The 16,082-nt window shown below is 39.9% G+C and overlaps 1 protein-coding gene across 5 annotated transcripts in view; it reads left to right on the top strand.

Moving 5' to 3' along the window:
• The window catches only part of TTC7A (tetratricopeptide repeat domain 7A), a 169,869-nt gene that overhangs the window by 96,605 nt on the left and 57,182 nt on the right, over positions 1-16,082 (top strand). For all 5 annotated transcript variants that reach the window (XM_054279311.1, XM_054279312.1, XM_054279313.1 and 2 more), the window contains one exon: positions 14,402-14,518. In XM_054279311.1, coding sequence (XP_054135286.1) covers positions 14,402-14,518 — 117 coding nt within the window. The remainder of the gene's footprint in view (positions 1-14,401; positions 14,519-16,082) is intronic.

Below are 16,082 nucleotides of genomic sequence, written 5' to 3' on the forward strand. Positions count from 1 at the left end.
TTCTGCAGATTTGGGTCAATCAAGCACATCACATTATTATTTAGTTTTCAGTGGAGAGATGAAACTGTTTGGATAGCTTGAATCACATGAAAAACCCTGCATTGACACTGATTGAATGGCAGGTATTACATGAAAAATAAGCTTGGACCTGGAGAGACCTGACAGAGCTGTGATCTTGGCCTTGAACGGGAGGAGAAAGAGATTGGGGAAAATTTAATGACAAAGCCAGTATCTCTATCAAATCTGCCAAATGTCACTCCTGTAGAACCTCATTGTAAGTAAGGAACAAAATGGAAAAAAAACACAGAGAAAAAAATAAGCAGTCACAAATCTGATGCATTAGGAATGTGTCAGCTTGCAACAGAGCTGATGTTTCTCCAAAGTAATTCCCTCTCTGTCTCATGTGTGCTAAAAGTGCCCTGCAACTCACATGTCTCTACTTTTACTAATGTCTCTAGGGCCTCCAGGAAAAAGATGTCCACGAATTTTTGAGTGTTGTTCTGAATACTCTGTACAGGAATTGACCTTAAGGATGTCATTTGCAGTACTATTTCATCAGCATGTTGGGTTTTGTATTGCCATTTCTGTTGGAAAGAACCATTGATGCCAGCTGGTGCAGGTATCCTTGAGCTGTGGGTAGGAAGTGCTGCAGTTAAGGATCCAGTTGTGGTGTCCTGGAATTGCACAAGTGGGATACTCGTGTGTGCCTCCTGAGGCAGGGCAGCAGTAAGCTATCCTAGCTCTTGGTGTCAGCCACTAACTCCCCCTTTTCTGCATGTGGCTTCACTTTCCTGGGTAGCCACACAGCACAGCTCTTGTCTGGGCCAAAACCACAGGTTGTGTGTGTGAAAGCAGTAAGCAGCAGAAAGTATTCACTGTAGCTGCCTCATTCATTTGGCATACCTATCCACCTTCCTACATTTTCTGCTTCAAAGACCTTTTTATATGGCAGATGGGTTTGATACTTTCATATGCTCTTCCCTCCCTTTTCTAATTTTAGCCCAGTTTCGACCTGTGACTTGACAAACACTTGGAAAGTGCTCTCATTGCCATTCAGCTTGGTATGTGTATATACTGAGGCTTTCATAGTCAGTCTTGCCATTTTATTTCTTCTTGGAGTCATCTTGTGCTGAAGCCTGATGAACAGGGTAATTATTTGAAAAAGGATTACAGCTCTGAAGCTTTTTGACTAAGGCTGAAGGAAGCTGTTACTTCATCATATATTGAATGGCACATGGTGATTTTAAACACCTTCTGTATTTCTAAGGAATTAAATCAAATCTGTTGAAGAGCAAAGAACACCAATTTTTATCTGTATTGTTCAACAGTTTTTCAGCCAGTCTTTTTATGACAAGATTTAGTTTATGCCATATATCTACAGCCAAGGAAAATAAAAATATTGGCTCTTCCATGGGTGCATCTTGGTGTTGGTAGTCTGTTTCAAAATGTCACATTTCTGGTGCGTGCTATGTATTTGAGCCATGCTTCCTCTGGATGTCATTCCCTGAGGGAATTAATTATGGTAGGATATATCACATACATAATGACAGGTTCTGTTAAGCTTTCTGGAGGAAAAACTGTCAGTCAGGTCAGCAGAGAGCCGGAGCACTTTCAGTTGCCTTGGAGTACTGAGTTCCGCACAGTGGCTTTTGGATACCCTTTCGGTGAGGTACTTAAGGAAGGGTGTGGACATATTAATGAAAATATACCATGCCCTCAGCGTGGTGTGAATGGAGAAGAACACTCTACCTGTATTTTGGATATATTGGCTTAGAAAAGAAAAGAAACAGAAATTAGATTGTGAGCTCTGAATTGCAGCTGGTTTGCATGGTGGCCTTTTAAGAGGGGGGAAAATGCATACATAAATGCATAGCAGTTTTTATGCCTAGTGGTAAATGGTAAACAGGACAGTTATAATATTCTTGGTGCTTTTAGGTTGATAACTGTTCTTTCCCTTCTGATTTACTTCAGTAAAAATCTGGTACATGCTGCTAACTTATCAGAAGGCACAGATTATAAATATACTCTTCTGATTTATCCTAGAGTGCTGCAATTCTGCAGAGAGCTCTGCACTGAGTTAACAGAATATGTAATGCTGGATAAACATGGAGATTTCATTGTGTTCAGATTTCAAGGAGTTCTGTGCAGCCTCTTTCTGTCCCTCTCCTTGGCTGAGATGTTGAGGTGCAGGGTTTGGCCTCAGGCTGCTGTGCTCTCCATGGTCAGCACTGGCAGCTCCTGCAAGCCCATTTTGCCCATTTTGTGTGGGCTTTCTCCCCACACAGGAGGAAGGAAAGCATAGGACTCTTCTTTTTGAAAGGCTGGAGCTTGCTATGCATCATCACTTCTGTTCCTTTCTTTTTTTCAGTTGCAGAATCCTTGTGCATGTATGGGAGGCTAGAATTCTGCAAATGAACCATTTATTTAAGGGCATAAAGTAGGGAGTCTGCTGATACAAGCTGATCAAACTGCACTAACCCTGCACTTCATTTCTGTGTTTATCTGATGCATGCTCATTTCTGGGGAGTTAAAGCTGCCTGAGCTTCTCTGACTTGAAGCTTGAGTGCCAGATCCTCAGCTTGTTTAAAAGACAAAAATCCATTCATTTCAGTTGAACAGAGCTGATTACCTTCAGCTGACTGTCAGATCCTGAATGTTTAGTTCTTTTTACCTGTTTCATTACAGCTGTTAGCTCTAAATTTTGGAACAGAGTTCAGTTTTAAAAGCACTGTTGTGTAAAAATTTGTAAAGGTCAATGGTTGCTAAGTGCTGGACTGTGTCTCAAAAAAACCCCGCCTTCTGTGGGTGGGTGAAGAACACAAAAGTAAACCAAAAACCAGTAATCCTGTCCACCTGCACTGTGCTGTAAAATGGAACCTGTTTTTCAGCAGTCAGACCAGGTTAATTCCAGCCAGCCTTTAAATTGTATTTGCAGTTTTACACTGAGGTGTTTTTCTCAGGCTGCTATTGAAAGAAGGCCAAATATTTTTGAATGTTTAAAATGTAATTACTATGCATGTTTTCTCAAAGGATTTTCTCTAATCACATATGCAGTGCTTTAGATGTATAATATTGTGTCATCTTCTCTCAGCACATCTGGAAGATCTGTCACACTGGGGTGTACTATATTGCAGAAAAATAATCCATTAATCTGATTTTAGGCTCAATCTGCTGTGGATTCTCTTGTTACTTTTGATTTGTTTTGGTTTTTTTCTTTTTCTTTAATACGCATATATATTTCTCACCTTTCTCTCAAGGCATTTATTTTTTGTTGGCAGCTCTAATTGAAACCTGTTAGGTATTTCTGACAGGTTGGGACTGCTGATTGTTACACGTCAGCAGTGACTCAGCTTACTTACACAGTGTAAGGTGTACCTGCTGCAGTCATGTGTGCAACAGTGCAGTTCAAACTTACAGCAAAGCTAAGGAATAAAGCCTCACATTTAATATACAGCCTGCAAGATCCTGAATTATGTTCATGTTCAGCTGAACTGTGCACAGCTTTCTGCTGGGAAAACCTGACACTGGAATAGTAGTCAAGGATGCAAGCTGTGGAACTGGGTTCTGTAAGTCAGCAATGTCCTTGGGTTGATGTGTGCAGTTGGGGAATTATTAGGAAGAAAATGCCTGGGAACAAACCTAGCTGTTCAGAGTTGTATTCTGAGTTTTTATCTCAGAGTAATGGTCAAGGAGAGCTATCACAGCATCAGTTGAGCTGTCTGGCCTGACATCTGTGGGGAATCTTTACTGGTGGAGAGGCAACAAGGTGACAAAACGTGCTACCATTGCCAAAGCCAATCTACATGGTCTCAAACCTGTCAGGGATTAGGGAATACAAGTCCTGACTCTGCAATTAGCCTTGTACAAAGTGAAAAGGAATTATGAAGTAAGAAGTTAATAAGGAAATTTAATGTATCTTCAAAACACTCTCTGTGGTGAAAATGCAGCCCAGCACTACCATGAGTACAGTTTTGTTTGCCTGATTTTTCTAAGTCAGTGTGCTGTCGAGCCGGATGGTAACACAAGTTTTGCTAGGTTAGCTCAATTGTGCCAGTGAAGGACTGAGTGAAACTGCAGTAGCTGGTCCTCAGCACATCTGTTGAAGTGCAGACCTGGGTCTGTGTGCTGGTCCCTAGCTCTGCATTAAAGGTTGTGTTCCTGTGATTCCCTGCTGCTATTCCTGCACTAACCATGTTCAACTGGTGCTGGCACAGGCTGCAGTTACATCGTGGTTTTGCTTTGCAGGCATAGACAAATAGAACTCCTGATGGTAGCAGTAGCAAAATAGCCATTTCTTTCTCTGGAATTTTCTTTGGTGAAGCCAGCAGTTTTCTGTCTATTTACCAAAATGCACCTTTGTTCTAGATACTGTGGATTTGTTTGGGATTTTGGATTTTTCTTGGAGGTTGTTTTTGGGATTGTGCTTGTTAGGAGTTTTTCAGAAATGAAGGAGCTTTTGTCTATCTTCATTTCTGTCACTTCTTTCACCTTTTAACCATGTGTTTCCCTATATTTTTTCAGGCTGGCATATAACCCTGCTCCTTCATATCCTGCAGAACAAACTCATCTTGTAAAAAGCACTGCCTCTGAACTGTCATAAGTGTATGGTGGGTTGTCTTAGCCACAACCTAGGTTGCAACATGCCCACATGTGCCCCAGAACCAGTATTCTATAGTGAAATTCAGTGGTGTTTGATTGATTTCCACCTTTTCAGCTCTGCTGAAATGTTCAGTCAGTGTATGCTAAGTATCAGCAAACTCTGGCCCTTCTTGTGTTACTCATGTTAATGCTTTGTCCTCTGCAAAGTTAAGCACTTAGGAGAGAATCTCATAGATCATTCTCCTCATAAAGAGCTGGATCTACCCAGGTTCTTAAGCACATACTAAGTTTTAAAGAGAGGAATAGTTGGTTTCTTGTTGACTTCAGCAGGATTTCTGCTTAAAGAAGACTTCTTATATGTGTGTTACTGAAGTAGTGCCAAGGTGGCATAAATTATATTGCTCCAGATTAAAATGATGAAGAGTGAGGTCTGCTTACCAATATTGCATAATGCAGTTTGAAAAAGAAAAGCTTGTTTTAAGACCTATTGTCTATATAGCAAAGCCAAATTTTGTGTGGTTCTAATTTACTAATATAGTGGGGGCATGATGCAGTTTCAGAGTGTTGGCTCCAAGTATCTGTAACATTCAAGATTTCATAAATATGTCAAGTTAGAAATGTTTTATTAATCTGTTATGGGGTTCCGCTTTACTGTATTTTGTTGCACAATTTATAGATCCATAGTAAGAGTATACTGTCACTTTTTATTACCTTGACTCTAGGTTAATTAGGAGGTATTTCACTCTGTTCTAAATACATGGATCAGGATGCAGACATACATTTCCAAAAGGAAGCTATGTTATTGGTTGTACTGAGGTGACTTAGAGGTTGATGTTGAGTGTTACTTTATTAGCCAGAGCCCTGGTATCCTTTCCTCTAAAAGCAGCCTAAACTACACATAATAGAAGCTTTTATGAAAATGCAACAGTTTAGAAGAGTAAGTGAAGCATCCAGTTCTGCAGTCTTGGGGGACAGGAAGTATTGGCAGCATGTTAAATATTCAGCTTGGTCTGTTAATGCTCTTCTCTCATCTGGAAGGATCTCTGCTCAGCAATCAAAGACCCTAGTCTTGGTTTCCTTTTTCATTTCTGTAAATCAAGAGTTGATCCAGTGGTTGTGGCAGCATGATAGTTCTCAACTCTGCCATTCCAAATGAATTCCAGTTTAATCAAGGCTGGCTGAATTTATTCAGGAGGCACATCTAATGAAATTCTGAAGAATCAGGCCCAGCTGATGAGAAAATGTTTTAAAAGTGATGTCAGTTACAGAGGAACTCAACCTGCTTTCCTTCCTGTCCACAAATAACTCTGAAGTTGAGAGGCACCCGTATTAAGAGATTAAATGTAAAGGATATGAGGCAGGTAGTGATGAAGGCCCTAGTTCTCTGAATGCTTTGCAAAGGTCATTCCCCTTATCTGCTCTGCCTTTGGAAGGGTTAAAGCACAGCGGCCTGGATCGGCGTGCCCAAAACTGGCCAAGAAGCCATGAGAGACAGCAAGGCATGCAGTGTGGCTCTCCCAGGCCCCCAGCCCAAGCCATAGGATATTAGCCATGCTGCCCCATGGGTGGAATACAGTGGACTGTGTTCCCAGAACACCTCTGAGATCACACTGGTGTTGCCACACAGGGGTCTGTTTCCACCCAGAAAATGAGATTCTGCACCACAGAGTCACCTGAGTTCAAGTGTGAGGGCTTGGGTCTGCTGCATGGGGAAGCTGTGCATTGAACTCCTACTGAATTCATGGTTGAAATTAAATAGGAGGTGGACCTGTAAGCTCCTAGCCTTGAATGCCCAAGATCTGGCTCTGTTTTTTCAAATGTGTTCATAACAGTGTCCAGCACAATGGGGACTATTCCAGTGGAGACTGTCAGAGAAGAAAAAATTCACAAAACAATGCTGGGGGAGACTTGCAGAATAAACCTTAGCCTAACATCTTCTGAAGTGTTACAACGTACAATTTAATTCACTCTTCGTACAAAGGATACCTATTTTTATATTTTTTTTTATGCAAATAAAAACTTGATGAAAACACACTTCATAGAAAAACTGGTAACTTTTTCCCCAAGTTTTGCTGTAAAACTTTAAACTGTGAAATTTTTTTTTTGCGTTTTTATTCAGGCAAGATATGGACTGAAATACAGATGATTTGTGATAGTACAAAATTGTTTTGTTGGCAATTCCTCATTAGGGTGAGAGGAAGCTAAAAACTCTTTTCAGGTGTATCATCCAAAGGATTCTATGAACTGGGTGAGACAAGTGTTTTTATCAGCTCTATGAACAATTTGCTTCCTACATTCTTAATAAAAAGCAACATACCACAAGTCTGGCATTCAAAAATAATGACTTAAATAAAAAGAACGCAGACAATAATTCTTATCACCCTTTTTTTCCCCTTCTTTTCTTGGATATGACTAGATATGGTTTGATACTGAAGACAGGTGAAGATAAAGAAGAATTTCAGTGTCTTTTGGGTTTTTTTCCTTTCCAAGCAAATCAGCTTGGCTTTTTACAGATCATTAGTTAATTGTTGCTTTTCCTTTCAGTGACAACCAGCCTTGGTTTAGTAGATAAAGGAGGTTTGCTACAAGACGCCCTTTTGTAAGGGGCACTTTCTGAATGGACCGCATAAATATTCATGGTACTATATTTGGTCTCTGTATCAGAAGTGAATCTGGTGGACCTGAATCTGAAATAAGGGCATGAGGTTGCTGGACTGGCTACACCCGTGTTTGTCTTGGGAAGAGGCATTTGGGTCTGTGCAGAGTTAGGCAGCATAGTCCACGGGCAGGACCTTCACCTGACAGACAGGAGGCCCTTCTGCCATCAGGTGCAAGCTGCAGCTGGCAGGAGGAGGCAGTCCCAGGAAAAACATCCAGGGCTTGAGCCATGCCAGTGGCTGCTCCCTTGCTTTTGCTTTGCAGTCTCCTCCTACAGTTTGAGCTGCCATCTTGGCTTTCCTGATCACCTCTTTTTGTGTTTCCCTCCTTCTCTATGTGCAAGAACCTTCTAGGTGCCTTGTGCCAAGAGGCTGAATATAGCAAATTGTCTCCATTGTGTTAACTTTTAAATAGCCTAGAATCTACCACCCTGGAAGTTTTTTTTACCCTGTACTGTAGCTGTCATTGTTTGTGGAGCAGCATTGGCCAAATTGCCGCTGTCATGCAGGACTGGTGTCAGAGCAGGGTGTTCTTATTAAGGAGGAGATGGCAGCTCTGAGTTTGCTAGCTTCCCTGGCTTAGGAAGATGAAGTCAGTAATTTTTGGGCATGGTGACAGATTTCTTGTTTTTATTATTTTGTTCATATTGGGGGCTAACTGGGCAGGGAGCCATAAAAATTAGGACCGTATGTCTGCAAAAGTATATGATCAATTTATTTTTGTTGGGAAAGTGATAGATAACATGGCACAGCATGAAGTTATAAAAGAAGGTTGCAGTCAGAGTTGCTGGCATTAATTTAACTAGAGAATGTGCCCTTAAATGTCAGGAGACTGCAAGAAGCCCAGAGTTATTTGAGAAGACAGCAACTTTGATGTTGATTTTTACCAACAAAAATACAGGAGATTAAAAGCAGCTCCCCAATTTTGCTTCCTTTTTTTCTTATTCATAATTTGACTAGGATCTTAGCAGGTATTGTAGGAAGGTTAATGAAACCATAACAGTTATGGTGAAGGAGTATCCATTATCTAATTGAGTTGTTTGGGTGACTCACCACTGAAGCTAAACTCAATAACTGGGAAACTGAGTAACTCATTTTCTGTGAAGATACTGCAGTTCCACTGGCAGATAAAATAAGATTAGACAATCTGGGTTATAAGAAGAATATGGGTTTGCAGTCATGTTCCTGAAATGTAAGAGTGGCCATTCTTGATCAAACTAAGGGCTTGTCTGGCTTCAGCAGGGCATCTGGTGAATGCACAGGGAAAAGCGTATAGAAACCTAGCAGTAGGATGATCCTACCCCTCATATGTGATCCCTGCTTCTCTCAGCAGATTGGCTCAGAGGCTTTTGGAGCCAGAGGTTGCATTAGATTGTCTTTAATGCCCCTGATGGGCCTGTCATCTGTGAATTCCTCTAATCCCTTTTTGAACATATTTGTGTCTGCTCCTGCAGAACATCCTGCAGCAATGGGTTTTGCACTTTAGTTTTGTGTTGTATGAAAAAGCACTTTGTTTGCCCATTTTAAATCCACTGTTTGATTGCTTTATTGGATATTCTTTTTTTCATTGAAACAACACAGATTGCTTTGACTTCCTGATCTTCTTCATGCTATTAATGATTTTATAAATCTGACATCTCTTCTCTCAGTCTCTTTTTCAGGCTGAGAAGTCTGTTTACTATCTCTGTGTATCAAAAGAGTTCCAAAACTTTGATCATTTTTCTTGTCTCTTTCATCCTCTTTCCAGCTCTGTTAGATCAGTTTGTGTCCTGTATTCACCTGTATCCTCCCCATGTATCCATTACCTTAAAGGAGAAGAAACTGGTTCAAGAAGATCCTAGTGTCAGGGGTTTGAATCCACACCTTGCAGTTTGTCAGAGGACATACTTGGGTCCTCCACCCATCCAGGTTGTGGCATTGTTGTTTTCGTTGTCTCTGGTGTGGAATATGCATCTGGACTTCAGAGAGGTGATAGGGTGAGCTGGTCTCTGCTGTTCTGTGGCACTTTGCTGTTTCACCCCCATCACCCAGACGCTGGAATTGTGTTTGCTGCTCTTGGAGCTGTCACTGATTTCCATCTCCAAGCAAATGTCTGTACAAACCAGCAGGCACATGCATCCTTTAACAGAGGAGCAAAGCACACATGTGTTAGCTGCAGAAGGTCAGGAGCTTCATACTTATGTACACAGTTGTCTGGTGAATTAAGATACACTGCTGCATGTTTTGGTGGTTTGTTTTGTTTCTTTTGCATTCAGAATCCAAAATAACCCAGCAGCTGTGTGTGTAGGAGACAAATCTGGGTGAATAATGAAAGACTTTGGGGAATGACAGCACCGATCTGGTAAAGCTCAAAGACATGTAGATCTTTGAGAAGCTGCTGACAAGCTCTCAAAAACTGGAGGGGTTTTAAGCAGACAGTGAATGGCAAAATATATAGAGAAATGACTACATAATACTCATTAGTCCTAATTTAGTCTCTCAACCTTGAAATGAGTGGAAGGTGTTCTTGTTTGTTATAGTACTGGCATTATTTATTGCTTGTCAAGTGATAAGAGACAGATCCTACTGTGATGCTGTATAAATCTGTACTACAAGGGCTACATTTGATGCTAAGAGCTCCGTTTTAAAGCAGGTTTTAAAAGTCCCAATAATTAACTGATTATTAAATCTTTTAAAGTCCTAGAGCATCCATAAAGTCTTCAATTGATTATTGCTATACACAGCAACTTACAACTTCACAGATGTTCTCATAAGCATTTATGATATACAGATGCACTTGTGAGATCTTCTGATAATAAATATTAGCTATTAAACCTCAGTAATTAAATTTTCAGGGATGGGTAAGAATTGCCTCTTTTCTTCATGGATGGTAATATTAAAGAACTTAAAGGCTGAGCATTTAGCCATGTAACATTAGAAGGCTCTTGGAAGTGCTAGATAGGTGTATTTGGCCAGGCCTTGAGATATCATGAGTATAAGCAATTGAAATCAGTCTTTATGAAAACAAATGTCAAATGCCTTCTGAAATCCACCGAAGTAGTTTGCTTGCTTCTGAAAATTTTTGTAGGTCTTCCAAGATTCCAGTCTCTACCTTTTTTGTCAAGGCGTGACCTATTACAGTGATATGGTAATTTGTACTGCTGAAGTTTTGATGCTTGGGAAACCTCATTATGGATTCATTTTGAATTTTCAGAACTTAAGGTCTCACCAAATTTGGCTGTATCCGGATTTTAATTTGCCAGAATTAATGTGCTAGAGTGAGAGATGAGTGTGTTTGTTTGTGGCAATAACCTGATGTTCCATTAGAGAAAAAAAACCTTTGCATACTGTCCACATGCACCACAAAAGAAAACCTCTTCTGAGAGGGAGCTTAGAGTCTTGTATCAAGACTAAGTACTGGTTGTACTGGTTATTTTCCATTGGTACTGTCCCTGAAGTCACACACATTACAAGAATGATTTGTGGGTTTTTTTGCTCTGTTTTCCTATGCTTGTGTAGTAGCAATTTATATACTTGCTTTAGCCCAAATCTGTTTTCATATTCACAGGCTAATAGAATTACCCATGACTATATTGATAATCTTGGGGCTATTTTTGTATGTTGAATCCTTTTAAAAGTCTACATTGCTTAATACTACAAGCATCATACAAATGCACAACAATATTAAGAAATACAATAAGGTGAAATCTGTATGCAAGTAATTTTTATTTATGCCCCTGAAATTGGGTGCAGACACTGATAGGACACAATGCTCATTAGATTTATATGTAGTTAGAGTGCTAGCTAAGTAATAAATTTATAAGCTTGAGATAGTGATACTACCTCACTGTTTTCTCTATGTATTTACTTATCTGGTTTCACTGTTACAAAACTTATTAGAAGCTGAGAAATACTAAAAGTGTATAGCACATGCAGCCTGATACCCTGTTTGTATTTCCACCTTTTACTTAGCATGTTTAATTGCATTGTTTGCTACTGCCACTGGTATGGTTTGATTCCTTTTGCTTCTTACATTCCTCCCATTTATCTTTTGGTTCATTATAAGACTACACAATAACATGGATAACACTATTCCCAAGGTGAACTGCTGCAACAGCTAGTAGGGCATGGTATCTCCAAGATCCTGTAGTCTGCCTGTGCCTTACAACTCCTGATAGTATTGTGCTGAGGCTTCATTATGTTTTTGTGAGAGACTTGTTTTTTTCCTTGGTTTCATTAGTTGTTCTCTCTCCTGAGATAGAACATTGCATCTTCATCCAGAGCAGATGACATATACTCACTGTAAGCAGTAAACAGCAGAGTGATGAAATGATTCCTTTGTCTTTTTAATGTTTAACTGCAATGTGTAAAGATACTATGTAGTGATTTTATTTCCCTGCTGATAAGCCATCTATGTCCCTGCTAATGGAAGACGAAGGAGCCTTTAATAGAGCCATCTTGTCCTGGAGTTTGATGTTAATAGGTTTGTTTGTTTAATTAATACTGAGTGGTATCTTACCATGTTGAGAAGTGTGGCTTTGTTCTGGAATGAAGTACAGCTGGTCTCTGAACCTTGGTCTTCTTGACCACTGTTGTTCTGCTGCAAGGAGGGCTGGGCTGTACAGTGCTTTAGAAGGTCTTTAATTTTGAAAGTTTATAGTGGTTTAAAAAATTATTCTGTTTGTTTAAAATAGCATGGATTGTTCAATGTGCTTGCTTCTGGGACTGGAAGAATATTTTAATAGAGTAACTTCTGGAAGGAGGGTGACGTAGGGTGCACCCCTCTGCACATTGCAGCCCAAAGAACTCACTCATGAGCCTATGCATCAAACCCACAGCTTCTGTTTGTACACTACCATTGCTTTCCAGATGTTATCCTGCCTTGCTGAAAAGGCTTTAATGACTACAGAATTTACTGTTCTCACAAGGTAGTTGCTGCAAAGATTATTTTCCTTGATAGTTACGTGAATGCATTTACTTAGAAATTTCCATTTGACTGATTTCAGCTTCTAACAAATTCTTAGATTCTGTCTGTCTTTTCTTTTACATCAAAGACTCACAATGAGAGACTTCATGTAGATGCTTGCAGGCTGGGGCAGAACAATTTCTTTGCTGCTTCTTGGTTAAAGCAAATAAACTGAACTTATCAAGCCTCTGATGAAATACATTTTTCTAGCCCTCACTTCATCGTGCATAACCATTTTCCGAACCATATCCCATTTTTAGTCATCTTCTGGAATCAAAGGGCAAGAACTAGAAACAGAATTGTAATAAATGTCTTGCTGATGCTCTGATCAAGAATAGCCATGTCTTCCAGCTCCTACCTGATTATATTTCTATATATGGATGCTAAGGGTTGTTTGACCTTTCAACTGCATTGTTGCTCAGGAACTTGATGCCTTTTTTAATACCATTGCACTCCATGATGTAACTTCCCACCTTTCTAGTGTGATATGTATTCCTTATACCCAAGTGATTGATTCTATATCCTGTTGTGTTGATACAGGCTTTGTTCTTATGAGCCCTGTTCACAGGGAGTACAGAGCAGCAGGCATCACTGACCAGTTCCATTGCTAACCACTCCTTTGAATTCAGACTTATTTTTTAACAGTGCTTCCATCCACTGTTACATCTTTGTCCCAGCAAAATTTTGATCAGTCTGTTTTAGCCTCAAATACCTGAATCATAAAGGCATTTCCTCCCAGTTAGGGCGTCAGCATGCCTAAGAGCAGATTATGTTCTTACCAATATTTGTTTTGCTCACACCAGTAACAAGAGCATCAAAGATACAGAGTAGGGATGTTAAATTGTAAAGGGTGAAGACAAATTCCCTTGATTATGAGTCTTGATCTGCCTTTGCTAGTCAAAGTTTGTACCTGAGGAATTTCGTGGAATGCTTGTTCTACCAGGTCAAATTGTAGCTGCCATGAGCAGACTTCACTATAGCAGTTGATACAGTTGGGCTACATTTTGGTAACTACCATCCCCGCCCCCCAAGGAAAAACCAACCAATCAAACAAGAAACCCAAACCAAAAATACCCGCCCTGATGTTTGTTAGTACCAAATGAAACTCCCATTTTAGCACACTCCTGTAGATATGCACTACACAGTCTTGGCAATAGAGTTCTAATTATTCCAAGTGAAGGATCTCTTACTCAGCTGTGAATTCTTCTCTAACACGGTATATGCAGTTGCTCTTGTCTCTTTCTGAAGTAGTTTGGATTCCTCAGGAGCCTGCAGGTCACATTCACAAACCTGTTTTTAGGATTTTTACCGTTCAACTGTTGTATGCATGTATGTTCACATATGTGCTTCCAGTGGATTAATTGCTACCACATCAAGTGAATTAAAATTGTGTTGATATTGGACTTAATGAAAACATTTAAAGTTTTTCATTAATATAAAAGAAATAAATTATATCATCTTCACAATTTAGATAAAATGGGTGTAGTGAAGGATGATATTAAAAGCCATGCTGGCAGCAAGTGGTAGCTTGTGTCATTGCCAAATCTGTCTTGTAACCTCTGTGTGACCCAATTCTGCTGAATTCCAGCGGTCTGTGCAAGTACGTCTTCTCTAGGTATAAGAATAGTAGCAGCAGTTCCACTACCTAGAACAAGAATGTACAAGGCTATCAGCTGTCTTGCCTGGGGGCATGAGATGATTGCCAGCTGGGGTTAAGAAAAAGTGTTTCCTTCCTGTGAGGCATTACATAATTATCTGTGTATGTTAAGTGTGCTGGGGTTTTTGTCTGAAATTCATTATATAAGCCAATGCTATAAGGAGACGCCAGACTAAGAAAACAGCCTGGGCATATGTATTACAGCAATTCTGTTTTCTCCTGGTTTTAACATTGTCCAAAATAAAATGAGATTCAGTTTATGTTTCACCTTGTTAGCTTTGCAATGCTTTGCTTTTAACACTGTCCTGCCAGCTTTGTGACGCAGATTTGACTGCAGCTGAGAAATATTGTTAATCCTCTCATCTCCTTGTGGGGAATCAAACTTGAGCCAAATGAAATGTTTTGTGCTGTGGTGTTTTCTTTTATTACTGCACGTACAAAGCAAGTGAAAATGCTGCCTGCCAGGATCTTGCCGGAGTGATACTGATTCTCTACATTTATGAGATTCCAATAAAATAGGAGTTATTCTTTTTCATCTTGCAGCTTACTCTTCACCAAAGTAAAACTGGAATGGATACATAAAGGACCTGAAGAGGCTCTGGTGACATGCAGACATATGTTGCAGATGTGGCAGATGGTATACAGTGTTTTACAGCACAGGTAGGCTTTCTCCACTGTAGCAAGTTCAGATTTGTAATTAGTAACATGGTTATCTTTTTCAATTTTCTAGATACTTGAGTTATTTTGCAAGAAGGGTGATAAACAGTACTGTTTGAAAGATAAGTAATATTTCTATCAGTGATTAAAAAAAAAAGGGAAGATTTTAATGGCCATTATTTAAAAAAAATAAAAAACAACAAAACCTCAATGTTTTAATATTGAAGAAGCAGTTTGAACCACAGGTTTCTGAACCAAATGTCTAAACATCTCTATCCATACTTGGATGTCCAGAATGGAGGACAGATTTTCTTTCTCCCCAATAGTGCTGAGCTTTCATCAGCTATTGTTCACAGTCTGCAGTAGCTGGCACCACCCAGGAATGTGTGGGGGTGACACAGTCCTGAAGTGAGTAAGCCAAGGAAAGGCACAGTGCCAAACTCATATGCTGTAGTTGCACGCTGGTTGCACAGCCTGGTGCTAACTGGGCAAGGAAAGAAAGGAAGGATGTAGCATCTTTCACCCTTCCCTTGTCCTACTAAATCTGCATTCACACAATGCTGCCTTCCCTGTTTCCTTCCTTTCATCTGCTGCCCCACTGAAAGGTAAAGTTGAGAAAATGTGGAAGATACTGAGTTGGGTTTTCTTCCTTCCCACACCCTTAGGATATTGCCCTAGTCAAGGTATCAGTGTAGAGTGTCTTGGGAATATTATACCAAGATTCCTTGCCCATAATGTCCACAGGGATTGTGTTTGATGGGAATGACAGCATGCTTGATGGCAGCAACCAAGACAGCAGGGTGATGTAGCTTGAGTTGTTCCCCAATTTCTGTATGCATTTGCATAAGTGTTATAAATACCAGAAGTATATGTACAGAATGGTGCATGTCTGTGTACAAGTTGTCCTTGAGGGGTTCTTAGTAATTCTTGTTGGTTTAGCTAATGAGCAGCAAACCAAAGACAAAGCATCAAGGTATTTACATAGCAGCAGTGGTCTTTTACAGATTTAAGTCATTGATTTCCTTAGGCCTTAGTATCTTTAGCTAAGGATTCAATCCTGTACCTCTCACATGAATAATCTTTATACCCATGAGTAGTCCTCATGAAGCTGATCAAATCCACGCTGAACAATTATGACTGAGGAAGATTTACTCTTGTAAGGGGGGGCTGCAAGCCTGAGACTGTAGAGAGTACATTGGAAAACAGACAAATAACTAGTTCAGCCATTTGGACTGCATTTGGATCCCAAGCTGTGCTTTGGCTCTTATACTTAAAAACCCAAGATGTGATAGCTTTAGAGGCTTTTGATAAGCTTTAGCCATAGAATCTTAAACAAAACGAATTGCTCTGCTTTTGCTTTTAAAAACTCTAGTATACATTTCACTGCTATTCCCAGCAGGGCTTTTTTTTTTTTTTTTCTTTTTTCAAAAAACACATAATAAGATATTTTTTATTATGGAATGCTGCTGGAAAGGTAACAAGAATCAACTTGGCACCTGCAGTTTTAGACTGGATTCAGTGACCCAGGAAGCCCCTTGTATTTAGCAAATTGCAGCAGTATCCGCTA

This window comes from Melozone crissalis, unplaced genomic scaffold (assembly GCF_028551555.1).
Source record: "Melozone crissalis strain CALT ecotype California unplaced genomic scaffold, PUWL_Pcris_2 ptg000027l_1, whole genome shotgun sequence".
NCBI classification, from domain to species: domain Eukaryota; kingdom Metazoa; phylum Chordata; class Aves; order Passeriformes; family Passerellidae; genus Melozone; species Melozone crissalis.